A 22,463-nucleotide genomic window follows, 5' to 3' on the forward strand; every position below is an offset into this window, starting at 1 on the left:
CTAGAAAACAGTCATTGGCCACACAATGAACACAGACAGTAAATATACAGTTTATTTATTCTTTCAGACAAAATACAAAACATCCTATAAAAGAGAATATCAGTTATTCAGCTCAATTCATCATTCTGAGCTTCTGTACACTTCAGTAAATGTTTAGCCAGGATGAGTTTGTGTGTGTGTGTGTGTGTGTGTGTGTGTGTGTGTGTGTGTGTGTGTGTGTGTGTGTGTGTGTGTGTGTGTGTGTGTGTGTGTGTAAGCACTGGTTTGTGTCACTAGTGTCTCTTTCTGTGTGTCTGTGGCAGACATGATGGTATGTTCATGTGAGTGTTCACTGAGATACAGTGCGTCTCAGCTGGCTCATATCCTTCAAACAGCTGGCCTGTCCTTTCTTCAGCTCCTCTCTGATCTCATCCCTGCAGGCAGGACACATCTGAGCCAATGCGCACAGCGCCTCCTGCAGGGCCTCCAGTGTCGGTGCATCGGCCCGGGCACTTCTGGTTCTGAGCGCAGCTAGGGTATTGGTCAGCCAGCTCTGTTCCCTGACCAGTGCTGTCAGCGCAGGGCGACTCCTAAAGCAAGCTCCCAGAGCCTGCACACTGAGCCTCCACAGCTCCCCCACCTCTTCCCATCCTTCTTCCCATGCGGCCACCACAGGACCAGGTAGAGAACCCTGCGCAGAACTTAGAGCACTGAGCTGGAACCGCAGTGCCGCACTGAAGAACCGCCGCTCGCCTGGATCAGTCAGGTCTAAAGAGTATCCAAAATACATCACACATTTTTAACCGACACAACACACACATCTCTGACAAACTTGACACTGTAGTTTATTAGAGAATATATAAAATGTGATACCAAACAACCAAAATGGTATCAAATGAGGGACTTACAAGTTGAATACATCCGTCATATACGTTTTGAAATGTTTTCCTTTAAAAAGCCAACTTACCAGAGGGTGGGGCTTTCATTCTGCCCATCATGAGCCCAAGTGTACAGAAATTGGCGGCAAGCACAAGGAGGCGTGGCTTATGCAGGAGAAGAGGAAGTGCTTCATTTAAAAGTTTCTGGAGATCTGAAAATGAAGGGTCCTTCCTGAAAGGGACGGCACAAAAACAGCACTCAAACACTGGCCCTTCCTCAGGAAAAAACAACTGATATCAGGCACAGCAAAGAACTAGCCGACATTCCGAAGAAACCAGACACAACATTCACGGGTTGTTCCAAGGGGATCCACAACACACACACACACACACACACACACACACACACACACACACACACACACACACACACACACACACACACACGGGTATATCCAGGGAACACAAATTAAACCCTAACATGTAAGCACAGAACAGAAACACACAGCTCTTCTAGGGATGACAAAGGACACAAAACCCTGTCTACACATCAGTCTAGAACATAAAATATATATATATATATTTTTTTAAACCACTTCATATAACTACTGGTAACTTCAGCAATTACTTCTAGTCACAAAGCCTTCACTAGGATGTTCATGACTGGAGTGTAGCTGTACGCACAGTGTGTGTGTGTGTGTGTGTGTGTGTGTGTGTAAAGACAACTACCTGACTCTCTCTGGCTCAGTGATTGTGATGTTGAGTAGAGCGGAGCAGGCCGTCTCCAGCGCGGGGTCTCGTTTTTGGGCCTTGCCTTCCTGCTTCTGCAGCCTCTCCCATCCCTTTGAGAGGAAGCCAATGAGCAGAGAGAGCGTATCGAGAGACAGCAGTGCCTTCCGGGGCTCCTCTTCAGCGGTCAGGTGGCACAGAGCAGGGAGCAGATACCTGCAGCGGAGAGGGGAGATGGACAACCCTGTCACATCAGAGATCCAGTTCTTACCAACACGAAACTACTAAGGTCAAACACAAACACGCATAACAACTCAGAACAACAACAAAAACTGATAATTGGCCATTTTTGATGACACATTCATGCGTATGGTCTGAACCTGAGAGCGTGTTCTCCTGTCCACTTGTCTTTTGATGATCCTGGAGCTATCGACATGTCTGCCATCCAGTTGGACAGGTCCCTCAAATCACCTCCTCCCTGCAGGTGATCCCTGGAGTATCCGATCAGGAAAGGCAGCAGCGAGGTCACTTGCTCTTTCAGACAGGAGGTCTCTTCTGCCAACCAGGCACACAGACAGCGGAAGGTAACAAAGACAAAGGGGTTGCCATGGAGACTCTGGTCAACCCGCTGGAAACAAGAACACCATAGGTTAGGTGATTAGGGGGTGTAGATTTGTTAATGCTTCACTAACTTTTGGAAAAGTGGTTTGTTAATTTGTAAAGTGGTGAGTTAGTTTATTTGTTGTGTTCTTTTGGTTCCTTTGTTATTTGTCTCATGCCAACTGTTTTGTTGTGCTCACCTGTTGTAGGTAGTAGATGATCGCAGAGAAGGCTTCCTCCAGGACGCCCAGTACCTGCTTGCTCTGCTGCAGACTAAGCCCAGCGAAAGAAGTCTGTGGCTGGGTAGTACTGTCGTCGGGTCCCTGGTTGCATGCCTGCTCCATTGCCGCCTCCATGATTCGATAGCATGCAGTGAGACAATGCTGAAGGTCCGGAGTCATGTCTGTTCCGGGCGGCTCCTCCAGACCCATCCGCACCTCCACACAGGCCCGATTCACCAGCAGACAGCAGAACCGGGGCGGCCCGACACAGTCCCAGCCACACAGGTCCAGCAGGCAGGCAGACAGCACTAGCACCGGACCCAGCTGGGTTGGGCTCATTTTGGACTGGACCAGTGGCCTCACGGCAGCCCACAGCTCTCCTACCAACCTCCTTAGCTCCCCGCTCTCCAGCACCCCTTCTTGTGGTGGCAAAAACTGCAGCAGCTCCGAGCACAGCTCCAGCCTCTGTTGCTCCTTGGCCTGGCAGAACTCACGGCTCAACCCCTCCAGCACCCCTCTCAGCTGGGCTGAGTGCCTCTCCCAAGCCTGCTGGCCAAGCCGTGAGAGCAGAAGTCCCAGCAAGGGACGGCCTCTTTGGCTGCAGAGGGTTTGGCTCTGTTCAATGGCTCGGCACAGCGCTGGTACTGCCCCACGGGTCAACAGCCTCTCCTGTCCACCCAGTACCACAGACACAGCCTCTAGAACTTGGTAGCAGTCTGAGGCCAACGCCTCATTGAGCTTAACTGCTGAGTTAGGAGATGTCTGACTGCCAGATTCTTCTCCAGCACCCTCTGAGGGGGAGGGTTGAGACTGTGGGACGTCACTGTGGGTACCGTTACACCTGCCAGCTGACACTCCACTCTCTTCCTGCTGGCTGGTTTGGGGGGTGCGCTGTTTTTGCGGTGTCCAGGTGGGACCATCAGACAGCAGGCCTAGGAGCATAGGCAGGGTGCTGAGCATCTGAGGGTGCTGAGCCATCTCTGGGTCGGTGCTCAAGGCAGCCAGCAGAGCTGTGCCCAAAGAGAGCAGCTCCTGGGCAGGCAGACCAGAGCCTGAGTCCCCTCTTATAGCAGTCACCAAGAGACGGGCAGGCAGGTTCAGGCCCACTGCCTCAAAGACACGTCGCAGTGTCACCTGGTCCAACTGACTTGCAGGACACACTCGTGTGATCTACAGAGAGGAGACCAGGCGTCATATTTAACATGTTGCAAACACTTTTCTCATCCAATATCCTCCTCTGACACATCATGCCTGGCATTCCACTTACAAAAGATATCAAAAGGTTACACTTATGGATGTTATAATAGGGCTTGAAAGTAACAGATCAATCATCTAAAGCAGTTTTACCAGGAGAAGGGCAGCTAACGTCTGGCTGTCATTTTTGGCATGGGTGAGAGCGTGAAGACATCGTTCAAGGACCTCCTTCTGACCGCCAGACAGATCGTCACCTGGCTCCTCCGAAAGGCCCTCCATCGGCTCGTTTCCTGCCGGAAGGTTTACTCCAGGAATGCTAGAGCCCCTGGATTCATCCATTAGCATCACGGCCCTGTTGCACAAAGAAGCACTAACGTCAATACTTTTGCTGCTAATAATGCTCCAATGTGTCTCGTTCTACTTTAAATAAATTCCAAGGATGCCTTCTACGTGTTCATTTACTATGTGCGTGCACACTCCAGGGCATTTTGACACGGTCAAATTCAAACTAACATACTTACAGGTATAGATAACTTACAACTTAATATCAGTGTCGCATGGTACAATTGTGCAGCATTCATTAAGTTTCAAAGCTCTGTGATCCACGTTTTCAAAGAAAATGCAGAGATTAGATAGACCCACGAAACCCACGTTCTCGTTCGAGCGCAATCATAAATATATGTTGTAGACCACTCACGTTTTCAGAGACACCGCTGTCTGAGAGTTCAACCAGAGACATCAACGTCCACTCAACGCATGAACGGAAGAATGTACCATGGCCGGAAATACGTAACCAACATAATATTAATTGTAAAATTGTGTTTTTAAATATAATTACATTTGTTAAACTGAAGACTATTACAGTAATGGCAGTAACAACCCAGATAAAGTAGACAGAAAGAAAGTCGAGAGACGGAAAAAAGTGCGTAGCAAAGGCAGTGTAGCTCTACACGCCATTTTTTAAATGTTTGAGTATGAATAACACATTGTATTTGTCATTGCCTCATGGACCCCATATCACTAGTAGGACCTCTGGCATAAAAAAAAAATTACCATTTTCAGTCGAAATCAGCACAACCTTTGAAATAAACTGATTAAGTGCGATTTACTGAAGGACTCTTTAAAGGTTACACGATGTACCAGTGGTAGATTCGGGGCGGAAGTAAATGAGATTATTGCGCTCGCTCATTGGTCCGTTTCAGAATGAAGGTGGAAATCTTGTTGTAGCTTGACCCACGTCTCACGGGGGACGTCAATACGACTGTACCTCAACCAAAACCTCCTTCTGTGAAACCACAACAGACCATGGTACCCTGGACAGGTAGGCTAAATCATAAACAAATGAAAAATTATCCAGTAGTCACCATCATAAACAGTGTCGTTCTTGTGATGCCACTCGTTTGTTACAATGTATCACGCTCCATTTATGCGCGTGAAGCTTCCAGGTTGCTGATATTTTAGCTACCTAAACGAACAGCTGGTACACCGAACGTGATGCTGGGATTATAATGTGCATGTATCTGGCGCTGATACGTTTGATAATAGTTGTGCAATAGTGTTACATTTTGCATGGCGGTATTGTTTGCATTTCTGAGCGGAGTTGTTACCTTGTTCTATATTTTGGGAGGTTTCTTGCATGTTTTCGGAGTATAGTCTCAGCACCATAGCCGATAGCTGCTAGCTATCTTTTGCAAAATGCCCAAATAATTTTGTATTTTTTTTAGAAAAACGCCTCTTCTCTTTTTTAATCTGAAGGAGATTATTACATAATGTCAATTTTAACAGAATTGGAGCCTAGATATGCTTTACTCCACATCAAGTCTGCAGCCGAGTATAATGTGATAAAAGTAGGGCCTAACTCAGATCCTTAGAAATGTTGGTCATTTGTTATTCTCATCAGCACACAGTAAGCATATTTTGTTTGTTTGTTTTATTTGTAAATTCAGCAAACAAGCGTTGACATGGCGAAACTGAAGGAAGTAGACCGCTGATCTCAGGTTGCCAGCAAAGGAGGAAACAGCTTCATCTGAGAAACTGTTCCAAGGATCATTCTGTCTTCATTAGCCTAATCGCTTGCGCACATACCGTCCAGGACCGAGCGAGAGAAGAGGAAGGGAGGAAAGAGAGGAGAGCCTTCCAGTCCTGTTGGCTGTAAATCCTTTTTTCTCCTCAGTGAATCAGCCTGCTGACCTCAAGCTACCTGTGCGGCGACACAGTAACAAGTGTCTCGCGCGTGGACTAATGTTATTGACAGGTGCTCATGCGAGCTCGTGACATGCTGTGGCCTGGCAGCAGACCTACGCCAACAGGTGTAATAAGAAGCGCAGAGTCACTGAAGTGTGACGCATCCCAAAACTGCTTCCATTTTTCTTGCTCTTGTAACTGCCGTCCTCATTGCGGAGTCAAGAGGAGCCCTTTTCTGTTTGGAATGCGGATCCTGAGGAATGAATGATTCCGGCTGTCAGCCCTGAGGTGAGATAAGTTAAGAGTAAGTGTGAGCCGTTCACCTGAGCGATGTGGTGACTGCATCATGCTCCATGATCTGTTGTATTAGACTGTAATAATTTGTACTGAGTGTTGTTCTGCTATAACTTCAAATCTGACATCGTTCAGCTCAGACCATTTTTAATAAAGGACATAAATCTCACCACCCAACCAAGGACGAAGTTAGTTAAACCCCTAGGTCAGTTTAAAATTATTTACGAAGTAAAAATCTTATTAAGGGATCTTTGTTATTTTACATACTGATTATTCGTCTACTTTTGTGAATGTTGTCTTCATTTATGATTATGAACCGCAAACATAGAGATTAGCTCAACAGTGTTTGTTTCTGTCATGAGGACAGTCGCTTCTCTGGATGGCCATGACGGAGAGATCTGTTCTGCTGTGCTTTGACAAAGGGTCGTTTGAGTGAACTCTTCGACATGAAATGAAAGAGCTGTGAATGCCAGTATCATTCTGGCTGTCATGTTGGTCTTGGATTTAAAGTCTTATTACAATTTGAAGTATATTACAGTAAGATAACTCATATATTTTCATATCAATATTTTCATAATTTTACAGTCTTAAGATGTATTTATTTATTTTGTGGTTTGGCATGGGTGTGTTTTGGTGGAATACATTAATCTCATGTAATCAGTGACTACAACAGAATGGTAATGGAGACACTATTTGTGCATGTCGTATGTGTTAATGCTTTGGGAGGATTGCAAATTTAAGAGGGTGGGGTTGCTGTGTTTAAGAATTGGAGCACAGCTGTTATCCCAGACAGTTAATAAATGATAAACCGTCTTTGTGTTTCTTCTCAAACAAAGTTTAGCCATGTTCCTCCCCCAGACAAGTGTGTGTGCGTGTTTGTGTTTTTCTGTTCTGTTTTCCGTCTGGAACATGGTGTAGTGATATGCTGACGCAGCCTCATACACTACTGACATAAACTCTTGATTTGTGATCCCCCCCCCCCCCCCCACACACACACACACACACTCACACACACTCTCCCACTCCCACTCCTTCAGGTCTGTTAGGTTTCAGTAAGTTCAGCATTTGCATAAGCCTGTTCAGTGAACATTTTTCGGAGTCCGAGTGATTTGGGAAGGCACTCTGTTCATCTGTTTGTGTCACTTGACCTGACATATTGCCTCTCTCGCTGGAAGGTGTGTGGACTCGGAGAGAAATGTCCTCGTCCTGGAGGAACCTGTTCCAGTGGAACGCTGTGCTGTTCCCAAGGCCACAGCTACTCCTGCTGCTGATGCTGATCAGCCTCTGCGGCCTCATGCCTACCTCAGGTGAGAACGAACACGCACGCACCCACACACACACACACACACACACACACACACACACACAGAAAGGTATGCTCAGATGTTACTGAAACACACAGGTATGCCTACATCATGCACTAACAACGCACAGGTATGCACGGGCATCCGAGCACCATTTGAATCTCACATTCAGTAGAATTTGAGGGTATGTATGGTGTATGAATGGCTGTCAGTAGCAGTATGCTCTGTCGAGTGGTGTATATGTCAGTGGTTGTGAAGGTGTGCGTATGTGTATTTGTATTTATGTGTGAGTGATGGTTATCAATGGCTCTGGTCATGTGTAGGATTCCTCTGCTCTGTGTATTACAAAGTGTTTTTGGGTGTGCATGTGGAGGTGTGTGTATACATGTGAATAATAGTTCTCTACTGAGTCTGTGGCTTTGTGTGTGATCATGTTTTTGAATGTGTGTATGTATGTGAATAGCAGTTGGTTTGTGTGAATATGTGTGTGTGAATGATTGTTGTTTGAGGCTTGTGTGTGCGCATGTGGGGCACAGGTGGTACAGGAGGTAGAGAAGTCTTTTAGTAATCAGAAGGTTGCTAGTTCGATTCCCTGTCGAAGCGTCCTTGAGCAAGACCCCTAATTGCTCCTGATGTGCTGTGTGCCATCAGTGTAAATGTAAAATGTGTATACATCCTTGTAAGTCGCTTTGGATAAAAGAGTCTACTAAATGCAATGAGATCAACATGTATTGGGTTCGAGATCTTGAGTGTGTTAGTGTGTATCTGTGTGACTGGAATGTCTGTATGTGTGTGTGTGTGTGTGTGTGTGTGTGTGTGTGTGTGTGTGTGTGTGTGTGTGTGTGAATGATGGTTGTTGTAGTCAGTCTCTGGTAGTGTTGTTCTCTGTGAAACTCTGTGAAGAACAGTACAAAGACTCTGTGTGTCATAGCCAATCAGGGCACAAAGTAAGCCAACTCTCCTGTTTGCTTCCACCAATCAGAAAGCGTCGGGGCTCCTGCCAGCAGGGACTCAGGGGGTGTAGTGTTACACCCCCATCCCATAGTATTGCCCTGGCTCTGCTGTCACCTTAGTAAAGTAGCCCTTGCCTTGTGTGTGATGTTGTGAGAGTTGACCGGTCCTACGGGTCCCAGGCAACCTTTGTGTTGTTGTTTTGTGTGGTTCTGCTCTGCTTCCTGTGACTGCGCTGGTAAAAGAGTGAACAGAACCGACACTATCCTGTTTTAACAAGGGAATGGCTTATGCTTCTGTGCCCTGGGAATGATGGATCCATGAATGTAACTGTCTGCCTGTCTCTCTGTTTCTCTCTATCTCTGTCTCACACACACAGCGGGGATGTGTCGGGTGACGGGGGGTGTGTTGGGCATCCACTGGAGCAGTGTGGTCGGCCTGGGCTGGCGGCCCCTGGCCGTGGGGCGAGGTGGGCCACAGTGCTGGGAGTCCTGCTGCCTGGAGCCGGCCTGCGGCGCGGTGTGGACCCTGGGGGGCCGCTGCGTGCTGCTGAGCTGCTCCCGGCCAGGCGGATGCTCCATCACCTCCCTGCCCCAGCCCCACGTGGAGTCCCTAGGCCTGCTGCAGCAGCTCAGCAAGAGCACCGCGCACAGGCAGCGGAGACCGCGGCGTGCTACATCCAGCCACAGGGGCACGCACAAGGTGAGATAGAAAACACACACACACTGTTATTTTTTACATGTTTTTTTTTTTTTTCCAGTTTGAATCAGTGTTTCCTTTTCTCTTTCTCACTCGACCTTTCTGCTTCTCAACAGCACGTCTCTAGTGCTCAGGCTACTACTTCCCTGGTTCCGATCACTTCAGCCAGTGGTGTGGCCCTCCCACAGACAGCCAATAAGAGTCTGGAGCAGCCCGTCAATGGGAGTGAAGTCTCTGTGCCACCGCCTCCCATTCAGCCAAACTCGTCTTCCGCTGAAGGAACCACAGAAGTGGTCCCATCCAGTAGCAATGCAAGCGTGCCAAGCCCCGCCCCCAAACTCCAGCCCACGCCATCACCCACTCAGGCTGGTATGGCACAGCCTCTCTGGAGCAAAGCCTCATGGGAACAGTGTTGTGCATACCTGCAGATTAGATTTCTGAATAGTCTTTGTGTGTGTGTGTGTGGTGTGTGTGTGTGTGTGTGTGTGTGTGTGTGTGTGTGTGTGTGTGTGCCTGCCTGTATTCTAGTACAGATCAGTGACTAGCTTTGCCGCTGCAGCTCTGTGTCTATGCTCCAGTGCACATATCTATTTGATATTTCATATTAGCTTCTGCTCCAGAGCCCTCGGCACGAGTTTAATCTCTTCAAATCCCTGTTTTGACTGTGGCAGTGCGGGAGCTGGTGGTGTCCGCTGGGAACAGCGTGGAAGTCATGCTGCCGCGGAGCGAGGTGGAGCTCAATGCCTTCGTGGTGCCGGCCCCTCCCCCAGGTGCCAATCATTCACATCATATTTGTTTACCCCCCACCCCTTTAACCCTACCCCCCTTCCATATGACCTATTTTTCATAACATGCCAGCCATCTGCACAACACTGCAGCTACATTCAAGATGGGCCCTCCCATTCATGTCTTTATTATGAAGACATGTCTGCTGAATCCAATCCTGCCCACTGACTCTGAACAAGGCATGCTATATTCAAATCTGGGAATGAACCTAGCTTTGCAGACTGCCACACATTAAGCCTAGAGTGAAGTAGCCTGTCCAGTTCTGTTAATAGTCAAATTTGTCAGAGGCCTCGTCTGCAATGAGTAAGATCTAAAATGGTGAGTACAACGGTGTCTTTGTAGGCTTAAAATAAGGATGATGGGCACTTCAGGCAGTGATTTAGTGCAGAAAACCAAAGTCTCATGAGTAAGCCTGTCCAGTGTGCTGTCATGTGGATTCAGTTTTTTCAGGTCTAGATTTGAGTCTTTTGTTTTCCTTTCAGGGGAATTTTAAATCTGAGCATCTAATTGTGTCATCTGGTCAGATATACCTGCTTTGATCTCACCACTCCTCCACTTTCTGCCATTCTGCTTTCCCTTTCTCTCTATCTCTGCTTCTCTCTTACTCTGTCTACATTTACATTTCTCTCTCTATCTGTTTCTCCTTCTCTCTCTGTCTCTCTCTCTCTCTCTTTTATTCCCTCCCTCTCAGGCACAAGCTACACATTTGACTGGCGCTTGAAGACACACCCCAAAGACTACAGTGGAGAGATGGAGGGCAAACGCAGCAAAACCCTCAAGCTCAGCAAGGTGCTTCTAGATCCTCCTACCCTCTAGAGCAGTAGTAGAAACATCAGCTGCAAAGCCATTATTCACATCATTCTTCATCCTCAACTAAATGTGTGTGTGTGTGTGTGTGTGTGTGTGTGTGTGTTTGTGTGTGTATTGCAGCTGACAGTGGGGCATTATGAGTTCGAGGTCATTGTTGATGGCGAAGGAGCTCATGGGGAAGGTTACGTCAACGTCAGCGTCAAGCCAGGTGAGGTCACCGCTCTTGTTCTGCATACACTCTCCAGCTGATGTGGACATGGTGCACAGACATGTGTTCGTGTGTGTGCGCATCCTTGCATGCGTGCCCCATACACATGAGTCGCAGCGTTTGTTTTGGACGGCCACACATGACTCACAATGCAAAAATAGTAGTTGCCATATGTGAGTCACAGTCATACACACTCACATATAGCCTCATCCTTACATCTGTATCAGTGTGTAGTCCTCAACCCATTATCTAAAAGAGACTGTTGTGCTTCCTCACGCACCTTCAGAGCCCCGTGTCAACAAACCGCCGGTTGCTGTGGTTTCCCCAAAGTTCCAGGAGATCTCCTTGCCTACCAGCTCCACAGTGATAGACGCCAGCCGTAAGTGACTCCTGTGCTACCATCTGACCATAGCTGTAGTGATGTCAGCAACAAATTGAGCAATTTGAACCCTTTTTCACACACACACACACACACACCACACACACACACACACACACCACACACACACACACACACACACACAGAAGAGAGACACACACACATACACAGACCTTCCATCTTTTGAGGATGTTTAGAAAAGGAGGGAATGTACACATATACACATATCCTCTTTCTTTACCCTGTGTATTTGTTTATCGATGTGTGTGTGGGGGCGGGGGGGGTCCTAAGTGGGCATGTCCCAGCCTGTTCCGTGTTGACCTTCAGTGGTATCTTCCTCTGAGTCTCACAGTGTTAGTCATGTCTGGACTGTCCCCCCCCTGCAGAGAGTACAGATGATGAGCGCATCGTGAAGTGGCACTGGGAGGAGGTCAAGGGCCCCCTCAGGGAGGAGAAGGTCTCTGCGGACACAGACATCCTCACCCTCACCAACCTGGTCCCAGGGAATTACACCTTCAGGTAAATCTCATAGTCTACTTTCAAACCTTTACCTTAACTTCACTCACATCACCATCTGGCCCCCTCACAAGTAGTTCCTTTGATCTCTCCTCTTGTAAGTTTTTGCTGGCTGGCAGCACTCAAATGAAGGGCTTTGGCCTATGTTGGTACACCCCTTAATGTTTTTAATATTATTGTGTGGGACATCCTAGGCTAGGCCTATGTTTGAATGTGATCTTCTCCCCAGTCCTATCATCACTGAGTCTCCACTTCAAAGGATACAGTTTTTTGTTCTGTCTGTATTCTGCTATTGTGTGACTTCTATCTGTGGACCATCAGTGTCCTCTGATAACTAGTTTAACCCGTCAGTCTACCCCTGTGGCTTCAGTTTCTTAATCCTGATTTCCTGAAGGCAGCAGTCTGGCCTAGTTCCACCTGCCTTGGCTCAGTTTTTGCTGAGATTATAATCTGAAAACCTTTTTGTAAGATGAATCGCTCAGCCACTCTGAAGGGTGGACCACTCACCAATCAGCAAGCTAAGCTAAGCACGATGATGTTGAAATGAAGTGTTTATTTGAAATGGAGTTACAACAATGACTGCAGTGCTGGAGCTAGATGAACCGATACAAGCAGTAGTAGCAACGCTAGCAAACATTGTAGAATTAAAGCCAGAGCAAGAACAATGTACTCATCAAGGGCAAATACATTGTTTCCTTACTGCCAAGGGGGTTTGGGAAAAGGTTAATATATAAACTTGCACCCTTGTTGTTAGTGGCCAAGTAGAAAGTACAGCAATCCCATAGTGGTTAATGCTGATTGGTTAAAGGCTGGTCCAATGGTTTTGAAATGAACCTGAAGTCTGTGCTGATTATGATGCCACATATTCATTTCATATTTAGTTTCTGTTTGTGTGTTTGAGGAAATAATAATAAAAAGAAAAGACGGAGGTTTATACTTATGTCCTTTCCCTTTACCTCCCCCAGTCTGACTGTGACAGACTCTGATGGTGCTCAGAGCTCCACCCAGGCCTCGTTGCTGGTGCATAAGGCCATGGACTACCAGCCAGTGGCCAATGCTGGCCCCAACCAGGTCATCACCCTGCCCCGCAACTCCGTCACGCTCTACGGCAACCAGAGCAAAGACGACCACGAACCTCTGGCTTATGAGTGGTCTCTCAGTCCCAACAGCAAGGGCAAGGTGGTGGAGATGCAGGTGAGTGGAGGGCCATGGAGTGTGTGCGTGTGTGTGTGTGTGTGTGTGTGTGTGTGTGTGTGTGTGTGTGTGTGTGTGGTGTGTGTGTGTGTGTGTGTGTGTGTGTGTGTGTGTGTGTGTGTGTGTGTGTGTGTGTGTGTGTGTGTGTGTGTGTGTGTGTGTGTGTGTGTGTGTGTTTGTTAAGATATAAAGTGGCAGATGTACGTACACTGGAGAGTGCAGCTCAAAAAGCGACTTGGCCCGTCTACATTATCTTGAATGTACTATACTTGTGGCTGATCACATAATTACCAGCCTGGTCACCACCCTCTAACTGTAATCTGCGGCGCTTTCAACTAAAAGGAATCACAAATGGAAGCGCAATTGGCTGGAATCATGGAATGGTCGACTGACAGAAAACGAAAGGAAGGTTTAGCGATCAGGAAATGCGATCAGGAAACCTAAAGAGGTGTCAACAAAGAGAGATATTACAGGTCCCTAATTCTACACCCACTCATAAAATACTAGACCTGTTCGGGCGGTTATAACAATCAAAGCTAAAGCTGTAGCAGCTACACAAAGGGAAGTGGATAAAGTGAACAACAGATGGAAATACATAAAAAAGTAAACAAAACAAAAAGGTTGTTTTTAACGTGGCTAAAATGAGCAAAAATGGTGCTCGGAATTCCGTTTGCATTATTCCGGAAGTTTTCCTACGCAGGCGTCAAACGTGCAATCTGGATTACACATGCATTTAAAAGGCCGGAAAAAATGAAATCACAAAACAGACAAGCGTGCTTCCCTACAGTTTTCACACATACAACGGAATACCCACTTTTCCCACGACGCACCCATGAATGCATATGACTAAGGCGGAAAAAACATAAATAGTCATTGTGCGCTCCCGCAGAATGCACTTTTAGGAATGTGCGGTCGGTTTGGACTTTGTACCATGCCACGTTTTGAGGCACAGGTTGCGGCGAAATGACACAGAAAACGTGCGCTAACCTGTAAGTACATCTGCCCCTGAAGTTTGTGTCTCTCTGTAGAGTCTGTAGAGCTTATGCACTGTAATGGTGAGGATGCCTGTTAATTAAAGAAAAAAATGTTTGAAGATGTAATGCATGGTTGGCGGTTGTGGTCAATGCAGGCCTCATGTGTCGTTTGGTTGTGTATCTGTAGGGTGTGCGTACCCCCATCCTTCAGCTGTCCGCCCTGCAGGAGGGAGACTACACCTTCAAGCTCACTGTGACTGACTCAGCCGGACAGCAGGACACGGCTGAGGTCACAGTCATAGTCCAGCCAGGTGAGTCCTACAACTTAGCTATCAGAGATGTCAGGCACCCGCATGTGCTCCTACTCACCTACTAGTGCCATGGCCTTACTTCCACCCACACACACGATTACTACCAGGAACCACTCAGCACATGTACAGACAGGTGCAGCTTACTCAACTATTCACAGGTTTGGTGACATTTCCTTTGGATAGTCCGCCTACAGAGACTTTACAGATGGTTTGTTGAAATTCAAGTTCAGTCTTTCCAATTGTTCACTGAACCTCACGTTAACCATACCCAACCACTAACCCTAACCGTAACCATGAATTGTAGTTAACAGCGTTTCAACAGATAGTGTTTTTATAATCTGAGCATCTGTAGATGGTCTATTGGGGACCATCCAAATAAAGTGTGACCTCATGTTCTACTCACACACATACACTATTCACTATCTACATTGATTTCTACACACATTTGATATTAAATAAAATGCTCTTTTGTATGGATATGTATGTCTTTGAAAACATTTTGAATTTTAGAGGTATTATTAAAATGAATTGTTAATGCTGTTGTATTTTTCCTATAAATGTCTCAGAGAATAATAAGCCCCCCGAGGCCAACGCTGGCCCAGAGAAAGAGCTGACCCTCCCAGTGGACCGCACAACACTGGATGGCAGCAAGAGCAAAGATGACCAGAAGATTGCCACCTACCACTGGAGACAGACAAAGTGAGGACATGGGGGCTTTCACAGCTATACAATGCAAAGCCGTGCAAAGACAGTACTCGCACACAGAGACTTTAACACACACACACACACACAAACCCACACACATATGCCTCATATGCTTTGGTGTCTTCCTCAGAGGCCCAGACGGAGTGAAAATTGAGAATGCAGACAGTGCAGTTGCCACGGTGACGGGTCTACAAGTGGGTGTCTATGAGTTCACCCTGACTGTCACGGATGAGAGGAACGAGAAGAGTTCCGACATCGTCAATGTCATCGTCCGGGAAGGTAGTGCAAACATTTGTGTCTGTCAACTTGGGTGTGAAATGTATGCGACATAAGATGGTGTAGGTATGCATGTACAGAGTGTGTGTCTGCATTCCTCTGAGGTGTCACTTTACTCCTGCAGAGATGGACCAGCCTCCAGTAGCAAAAGTTCTGTCCAGTGCCACCATCACCCTCCCGGTCCGGACCGCAGTGCTGGATGGGTCCCGGTCCACTGATGATAAAGGCGGCATCACTTACCTGTGGACCCGAGACGAAAGCAGCCCAGCAGCCGGGGTCAGCAGCCAATTACAATACAGCACTAAACTTACCAGTCACATGACGGCACTATCCTGAACCAACCAAGCTCTATTACAGCAAAGTTAATCATATGACCGCACTTATTTGAGCACTCCTCTTAGAGACACTACACCACTGACACTAAATCACGAGTACATTTAAATATCACTTCCTATAACCTCCGTCACACTGCCATCTCATGGTGCTGATACTGGGAGCTGAGCCATGTGTCTCATTGCAGCCTCTCTGGGGTGTTGAAGGGATAGAGATAGAACAAGAAGAGCCAGTTTCTGTTCTCTTTGTTCACATCCTCATTAGTATTAATAGTGATGGTGATTTCCAGGCCCTACGGTTATAAATGGCTGAGTCAATTCCAGAGAATTCCATTAGTGGGGATTAGTGATTTGATGTCTCAGTTTTCTTTGATTTGATTTGATTTGATTTGATTTGATTTGATTTGATTTGATTTGATTCGTTTTGCATCAGATTATTGAGAATTGACGACTTGATTCTCAGTATTTATTTTGTTTTATTTGTCATATTTTTACTTCACTATTAGTTAGCCAGGGTTGTTGGGGGAGGATAGACAGATAATTGGGGGGGGGGGGGGGGGGGGGGGCTTGGGGCAGTTTTGAGGGGCATTGCTGGCTTGGGGCAGTTTTGAGGGGCATTGCTTAAGAAGAGAAGAGAAGTCTTTTTGTTGGGGATCAGACTTCCTCCGGGCATACCCTCATTTTATTTTTCACCCCACCGCTCCACTGATGCGAAGGCACCCCTCTCCTCTACCTTTGCAGGATGTGCTGAATAACTCCGACCACCAGGCAGTGCTGTTGCTAGGGAACCTGGTGGAGGGGAAGTACGCCTTCACCTTGACCGTGACGGACAGCAAGGGACAGATCAGCGTGGACCATGGCAGCGTGGAGGTCAAGCCAGGTCAGTCACCCAGGTCATAAGGGTCAAAGACTGTGACTGTGTGTTTACATTAATGAATTAGTGAATTAGCCAGAAACTGGCTGGCTGGCTGTGTGTTTTTATGTACATTTAAAAACATGAATTTGCCTAAAACAGCTCACTGAATACACCACCTTTGAAGTAAGGTTCAAATGTGTGTGCAGTGGGCAACTATTTAGAATGATTTTGTCATGTGTAAGTTATGCAATTATGAGTTTATATATGTGCATTTGAATAAGTTGAGTACTCCTCTCTTGAAACCCTTAAGACAAACAGACACCTGAAATGAGGTGTTCTGAAAACAAAGTAAAAGAAGTCTAACCTAGTCTGCTACCTGTTGTAAATGGTTTAAGCACTAACAGAAAACAGCCTGAAAGCCAATGCTGCACAATAGAGATTTAGCAGTTGATGTTGCAAACCATACTGAGGCCATATTGGCAGGAAGAAGTTCAGTGGAATGCCACTCTGTCAGCTCAGGTTAAATAGCTGACTAAGCAAGACTGTATAGTTCAAATTGTGGAAAATTACTGTGCTACGGAACGCAAAAATAAACATCTTAAAGACAACAGCAAGGAATTTTACTGGAATCAGTGGATTCAGCTGCAGCTCACTTGAGTTCATTCATTCATTGTGGCTCTAGGAATGATTTTAGGCTGTTGTAGGAACTACATTGGAAGCTTTAGCCACAATTGATTCATTGAAAATTACCTTAATCGCTTGTTTACATACGTGGCCTAGAAGGGGAAAGTGTGCATGTCATGTAGATGGTGTGAGCTGGTGCAGCTGGTTTGTGAGGTGTTTAGGAATGTAATCTCTTTCTCTGTTGTGTGTGTGTGTGTAGATGTGTGGGAGCATGACCTGGTGGAGCTGCTGCTGGAGGTGAGTGTGTCTCAGGTGACCCACCGCCAGCGAGACATGCTCCTGCGACAGGTGGGGGTGCTACTGGGCGTGCTCGACAGTGACATCATCGTCAGGCAGATCAGCGCCTTCAATGAGCTCAGGTAACTCCACCCCCTTTCCTGCAACACTCTCCCTACCTTTGAGTTTCTCTTAGTTTCTGCGCTAATGGACACGTACAGATTAAGTGTGTTTGTGTGTGTGTGTGTTCTCATCTGTGTCTGTGTATATGTGTTCCCTCCAGCACACGTTTGGTGTTTCTGGTGTCTGGGGGTCCAGGCCGCCCACCCCTCTCTGGGCACAGCGTTGCCACGGGTTTGCGGAACAAACTCCGCAAGCAGAAGAACGACTTCCTGATCTTCAAAGCCCGCCGGGTGGACACTGTCAGTGAGTAACGCTCATGCTTCAGTGTCCGTCATAGATACAGACAGATACAGACACGAATACGGATACGGAGAGTCAGTCTTACCACACAAGTGTTACATGTCTGTGAGGAACGCAATGTGACCAGGGGCCCTCTCTCTCCTTGCTCTCCTGCTCCCCCTCTCTTTCTTTCTCTCTTTCCATCTCGCGCTCTCTGCAGTCTGCCAGCTGAACTGCTCGAACCATGGCGAGTGTGATTCGTTTACACGGAGGTGTGTGTGCCACCCTTTCTGGATGGAGAACTTCATCCGCACACAGCTTGGCGATGCCGAGAGTAACTGTGGTAAGAGACAAACAGTCACTTCTACACAAGACCTGGTTTGAGTTGAAGTTGAACCGAGCTGGCTGTTTGTTTTAGTGTTGGGCTGGTGATTTGACATTTTACATTCATTAATGTAATGTAAAAGTGAGGTTCTATATAAGGAAGCACCAGTTGGACTGAAGCCATAAAAGGGCAAATGCTGAAATCCATTCCATCCATTCAGCTTCACAATCCATCCATCCAAGTTTCCCTGGAGTAAAAGTCAGATATCTGACCGAAGATTAAAGGAACTGGATTTTCAGGAAGAATTTTTTTTATTATTTCTTAAAAGGGGTTATCTGTTGCATGTGGGTGACACCACTACACATTGCTCTTCAGCATATTGTAGTGAGCAAGATGGAGTGTAAATCTGGATGAGGGTACTTCTCCTAGTGACTGCCAACATACAGTTGAAGTCTTTATAAGCACATACAGTTCGCCAGTGAAGAATAAATGTGTTTTCACCTTATTTGGCTAAGATATACATGGTAGCATATTGTTGGTTATGTATCTCTGTAAGTGAGATGGCGAATGTCTGCCAATCAGATGGTCCACAGAGGGATGACTGTTTTAGCATAGCTGTTTTGTGTGGAGTCAGAAAAACTCCTATCTCTAAGAAGCAAAACGTGGGCATCACTTGTGAAAACGTGAACATCACTTGTGTTGTTTGATTATACAACTGATGTTTTTATGTTTTGAATACGCAATAGTGTCTGTGCGTGGATACAGTCTGTTAAATGCTGTGGATTAAAAGTCTTTCCTTTTCAGAATGGAGTGTGCTATATGTGACTATAGCAACATTCATGATTGTAGTTGCCATAGCAACACTGGTTTGGGGCATCGTATGTTGTTGCCGCAGGTGAGCGTGATATTATACTGTATTTACGTTTTCTATACCCAAAGAGCGAGGGATAGAGAGTGGTGTGTCTCATTTCATGTTCCTGTCTGTGTGTGTGTTCTTGATCAGGCGTAAAAGCAGAGTGCGGAGAAAGAGTCGCTATAAGATGCTGGAGGGCGATGAACAGGACGCCTTAGAACTACATGCTCCCAGAGCTGGTAAACACACACCCAGAACTGGTAAACGCACACGATCGCGCGCTCACACTGGGTTCACATGCACCTCAGTCAGACTACCCACAAATAGCACACAATAGCGAATACCCACCTCCATCATTCAAATTCATGCAATTCATAACACTTCTGTGTACACGCGTACACGCCGTTATATGCACGCCTCTAACCTCTAAATAACCTCACAATGGACACATCACCTGCATACACAACATGACACATGATTTACATACTCAAACAGATACCAAATACATTCCTTGTTAACATTTTACACATTCGGCACTTACAAACACACTCACTCACAAGGTTTTTTCATGCCCTACAGCTCGGGTAAAGGCGGTCCCTCCCCCCTCCTCTTCAGCGCTCATGCGATCCGACTCCGAGCTTGACAGCGACGACGCTCAGGGGGGGACGCCCTGGCTGGAGCGAGACCGAGAGAGGGGCCAACTGCTGCGGCCCCAGAACGGAACCCTGAGAAACGGCCTGGGCCCCACCAGAGCCAAGAAGTCGCAGAGGGAGGAGCTTCTTTAGCATCGGCTGCCATAGCCACACATGCTGCCCCCCTCCCCACCCCCTCCAGGGCACCCCTACAGCTAACTGTGAAGGAGGGGGTGGACTTTAGTTGTGGTCCTGCTGTCCCCCCACCCCCTAAACATTGAGCTGCACCCCCCCACCCACCCCAGTCCCCACACTGAGCCAGGGGGAGGTCCTATATACCCCAAGTCTGGGAAGTCCTGCTCTGCACCCTGTAAACACAGAATGCAGAATGAGGGGTGCAAAGAGAAGGAAGAAGCTAGAAGTAGTGCATACCACGCACACACATGCGCACACACACACACACACACACACACACACACACACACACACACACACCCATACAATTCCCCCTACACACATACCTCAAGCATGCACACACACGTTTACTTCCACATAACTGGGTGTCACTTCAGACATAGTTCACTGAAACTCCCCCAAACACACACACACACACACACCAACTCTTCCTTGAAGCCAGTGGCAATAGTGTTGACACAGACCCTTGTCTTAAAAAACTAACCACCAACAATGTTTGTGCATGAGATTGTAAGATTGTTTTTAATGCATTTAAGTTTAGCGGAAATGTCTGCATGTGGTTATATACTGTGTGTGTTCTGCGGTGTCTGACAGATTATATCTGTATGGCCTTGTGGCATTATGTCCCGTTTGGAATTGGTCAGCTCTGTGCCACTCTGATCACCAGCAAAATATGTTGGCCACCAGTAATGACCACCCTGGTTAGAGACCCAATCAGAGAATAGGGGGAAATGCTGTTAGTCTGGAAAGCCATCTCAACACTGGACACTCGTTTAATGACACTGGACTATCACTGCCCACCTCCTGACCACAGTCTGTTCGAAAATGACGACGTGCAGACACAAAGGTCAAAGGGCACAACTCACTACAGACATCCTGACTGAGAGGTCAGCCTGGATGACCACTGCTCCTCCCCCCTCAGCCTCACTGTTTTAAGCTTGGACGACCACTGCTCATCTCGGTTTAACTCGTTCAGTTTTACCCAATCAAATCACATCTGATGCACTTTGTCCTATGTAGGTGTTTCTGTTAGGAATCTGTGTCAGGAACCCTCACACCAGAACTGGAATAGAAAGGAGAACCCTTAAGGGAATTGTTCTGTGTTTGTTCTGTCTGTTCTGCCTCTATGCCAATGGCTCTCTAACACTGCAGTACTGATACCCCTATCTGATAGGGAGCTGAGATTTGGACCTGTGGTCCTGCCCTTAGTGGGGTGGACTGGGAGAAGTGACAGAGAGGGATTCGTGAAGGGATTCATTTGTGAATGTAAAGAGCTGTGGCGACTTCCCTGGCTACTTTGCAGAGGGGATTATGGCCATCGGGCGACTGTGAACGCTGACAGACTTGAGCTACAATATGAAGGGATTCCATTTGGATTTTATCGTTTGTTTTCGCATAATTTTTTTCTTAAGTGAAGGATTTTCACTGTCATGTGATGATAAAACTGGATACTGTAAATTAAAATCAACTAAAGTTGTATTTCAGTGACTTTTGGTTTTTACTTTTTCTGTAACGCGTGTGTTGTAGTACAGTTATAATCAGGACATTGTCATGGCTGCATGTTCTAATGTGGGAGAGGCTGTTTGTTTGTTTGTGTGTGTGTGTGTGTGTGTGTGTGTGTGTGTGTGTGTGTGTGTGTGTGTGTGTGTGTGTGTGTGTGTGTGTGTGTGTGTGTGTGTGTGTGTGTGTGTGTGTGTGTGTGTGTGATGGCTACATACAAGTGTTTTTAAATTGTGTCTCTTTTGGCAGCTATGTGAGCTTTGGTGTCTGGGTCACTCAATCAGCTTTTACTCCCTCGGTGGGACCTATTTCAGATTCTCCAGCAGTAATCAGATGTGTGTGTGTGTGTGTGTGTGCACGTAAGCATGCGTTAAACACAATCTTAGAGAGAGCTGCTTCAGATCCCTAGCAGTAATGAGATTGGGGCTCTTATAGCACTTAATAGCACTCTTCTTCTCTTGCTCCTGTCTTCTGTTCTGGCTCTTACACGTGTCCTCACTGTGTGTCTGCACCTTTACCACAGAGAGCCGCTTCACAAATAGTTTCCGACATGCTCAGACAAGCACCACTTAGTTTGACTGGGATGCAAATATGCCAGGACTCTGAAACGTACATGTAACACTGAATCAAAAGGCCAGAGCTAAACTTACTTTTCATACACAGTTAATCAATCAATCAATTTATTTATTTGACCAAGAGGGACAGTGTACATTCATGAACATTAAAATGTAAATGCACCCAATTATAGCCAAAAGGCTAGTTTCCATTGGCAGTCCCCCTGCCAGAGTGAAAAAAGGCTATACAAGCTAAAAAAAAATGTCCTACACAGTTTAGTTGCTTTTTGTTTGTCCTCTTATTCGATGCATCATTGCATTGTCTGTTCCATCCAAGTCATAATCACATTTACCTTGCATTGAGCAAACAACAGTGGGTAAGACACAGAGCATTGCACTGGAGTGGACATGGTGAAACTGAATAATGAAGGGCTTTAATGAAGGATCCCACAGGAAGGTTCATGGGCTCAGTGGGCTGTACTGTGCTCTGAGAGGGCCCCAAATGAGATGCAATGCTCTTAACCATTATCTTACATACTTACATACACCATGCAATTACAAGAAGTGCTGTCGTGTGTCAACTATAGTTTATAAAAGAATACATTTCAAATACAAGAATACAAGGAACGTTCTTGTTCTGTTAAGCACAACAGCATATGCTGTGAATTAAATAATAATAAGTGGTCTTTCTTGAGAGCAAACAATATAACCAGCACATCCCT

General features: G+C 46.6%; 2 protein-coding genes across 6 annotated transcripts; one reads left to right on the forward strand and one right to left on the reverse strand.

Moving 5' to 3' along the window:
• Window positions 1–34: 34 nt before the first annotated feature.
• ncdn (neurochondrin) lies at window positions 35–4,768 on the reverse strand. 3 transcript variants are annotated; one of them, XM_031585776.2, is made up of 8 exons: window positions 4,655–4,768; window positions 4,299–4,318; window positions 3,755–3,953; window positions 2,387–3,577; window positions 1,967–2,214; window positions 1,587–1,802; window positions 947–1,089; window positions 35–747 (listed from the first exon to the last, which is right to left on the reverse strand). In XM_031585776.2, exons 1-8 carry the CDS (start codon window positions 4,655–4,657, stop codon window positions 329–331), a joined length of 2,439 nt encoding a protein of 812 aa, XP_031441636.1. In that variant the 5' UTR covers window positions 4,658–4,768; the 3' UTR covers window positions 35–328. The 3 variants fall into 3 exon arrangements, with proteins under 3 accessions (XP_031441636.1, XP_031441637.1, XP_031441638.1); XM_031585777.2 differs by having other exon boundaries at window positions 4,299–4,349; window positions 4,655–4,767; XM_031585778.2 differs by lacking the exons at window positions 4,299–4,318; window positions 4,655–4,768 and adding an exon at window positions 4,140–4,262.
• Window positions 4,769–4,784: 16 nt separating this feature from the next.
• Window positions 4,785–21,166, forward strand: kiaa0319l (KIAA0319-like ortholog). Of its 3 annotated transcripts, none has more exons than XM_031585775.2 (22): window positions 4,785–4,922; window positions 5,548–6,089; window positions 7,255–7,386; window positions 8,714–9,036; window positions 9,150–9,402; window positions 9,705–9,803; window positions 10,511–10,608; window positions 10,750–10,837; window positions 11,124–11,216; window positions 11,603–11,735; window positions 12,698–12,926; window positions 14,088–14,211; window positions 14,778–14,910; window positions 15,047–15,195; window positions 15,317–15,468; window positions 16,266–16,404; window positions 17,264–17,423; window positions 17,564–17,706; window positions 17,903–18,025; window positions 18,812–18,902; window positions 19,011–19,120; window positions 19,440–21,166. In XM_031585775.2, the coding sequence occupies exons 3-22, from the start codon at window positions 7,275–7,277 to the stop codon at window positions 19,643–19,645; spliced, it is 2,958 nt and encodes a 985-aa protein (XP_031441635.1). In that variant the 5' UTR covers window positions 4,785–4,922; window positions 5,548–6,089; window positions 7,255–7,274; the 3' UTR covers window positions 19,646–21,166. The 3 variants fall into 3 exon arrangements, with proteins under 3 accessions (XP_031441635.1, XP_012673847.2, XP_012673846.2); XM_012818393.3 differs by having other exon boundaries at window positions 5,548–6,073; window positions 19,011–19,099; XM_012818392.3 differs by having other exon boundaries at window positions 4,786–4,922; window positions 5,548–6,073.
• Window positions 21,167–22,463: the final 1,297 nt, after the last annotated feature.

The sequence above is a fragment of the Clupea harengus genome, chromosome 19 (genome assembly GCF_900700415.2).
Source record: "Clupea harengus chromosome 19, Ch_v2.0.2, whole genome shotgun sequence".
Classification (NCBI taxonomy): domain Eukaryota; kingdom Metazoa; phylum Chordata; class Actinopteri; order Clupeiformes; family Clupeidae; genus Clupea; species Clupea harengus.

Coding starts and splice junctions, on each gene's coding strand:
- ncdn (XM_031585776.2), bottom strand. Junction 3,954..4,298: donor ACAGCGGTGTCTCTGAAAAC/GTGAGTGGTCTA, acceptor TTTGTGCAACAG/GGCCGTGATGCTAATGGATG. Junction 3,578..3,754: donor CGTTAGCTGCCCTTCTCCTG/GTAAAACTGCTT, acceptor TCCTCTCTGTAG/ATCACACGAGTGTGTCCTGC.
- kiaa0319l (XM_031585775.2), top strand. CDS start 7,275: ATGTCCTCGTCCTGGAGGAACCTGTTCCAGTGGAACGCTGTGCTGTTC. Junction 10,838..11,123: donor CAACGTCAGCGTCAAGCCAG/GTGAGGTCACCG, acceptor ACGCACCTTCAG/AGCCCCGTGTCAACAAACCG. Junction 17,707..17,902: donor CCGCCGGGTGGACACTGTCA/GTGAGTAACGCT, acceptor CGCTCTCTGCAG/TCTGCCAGCTGAACTGCTCG.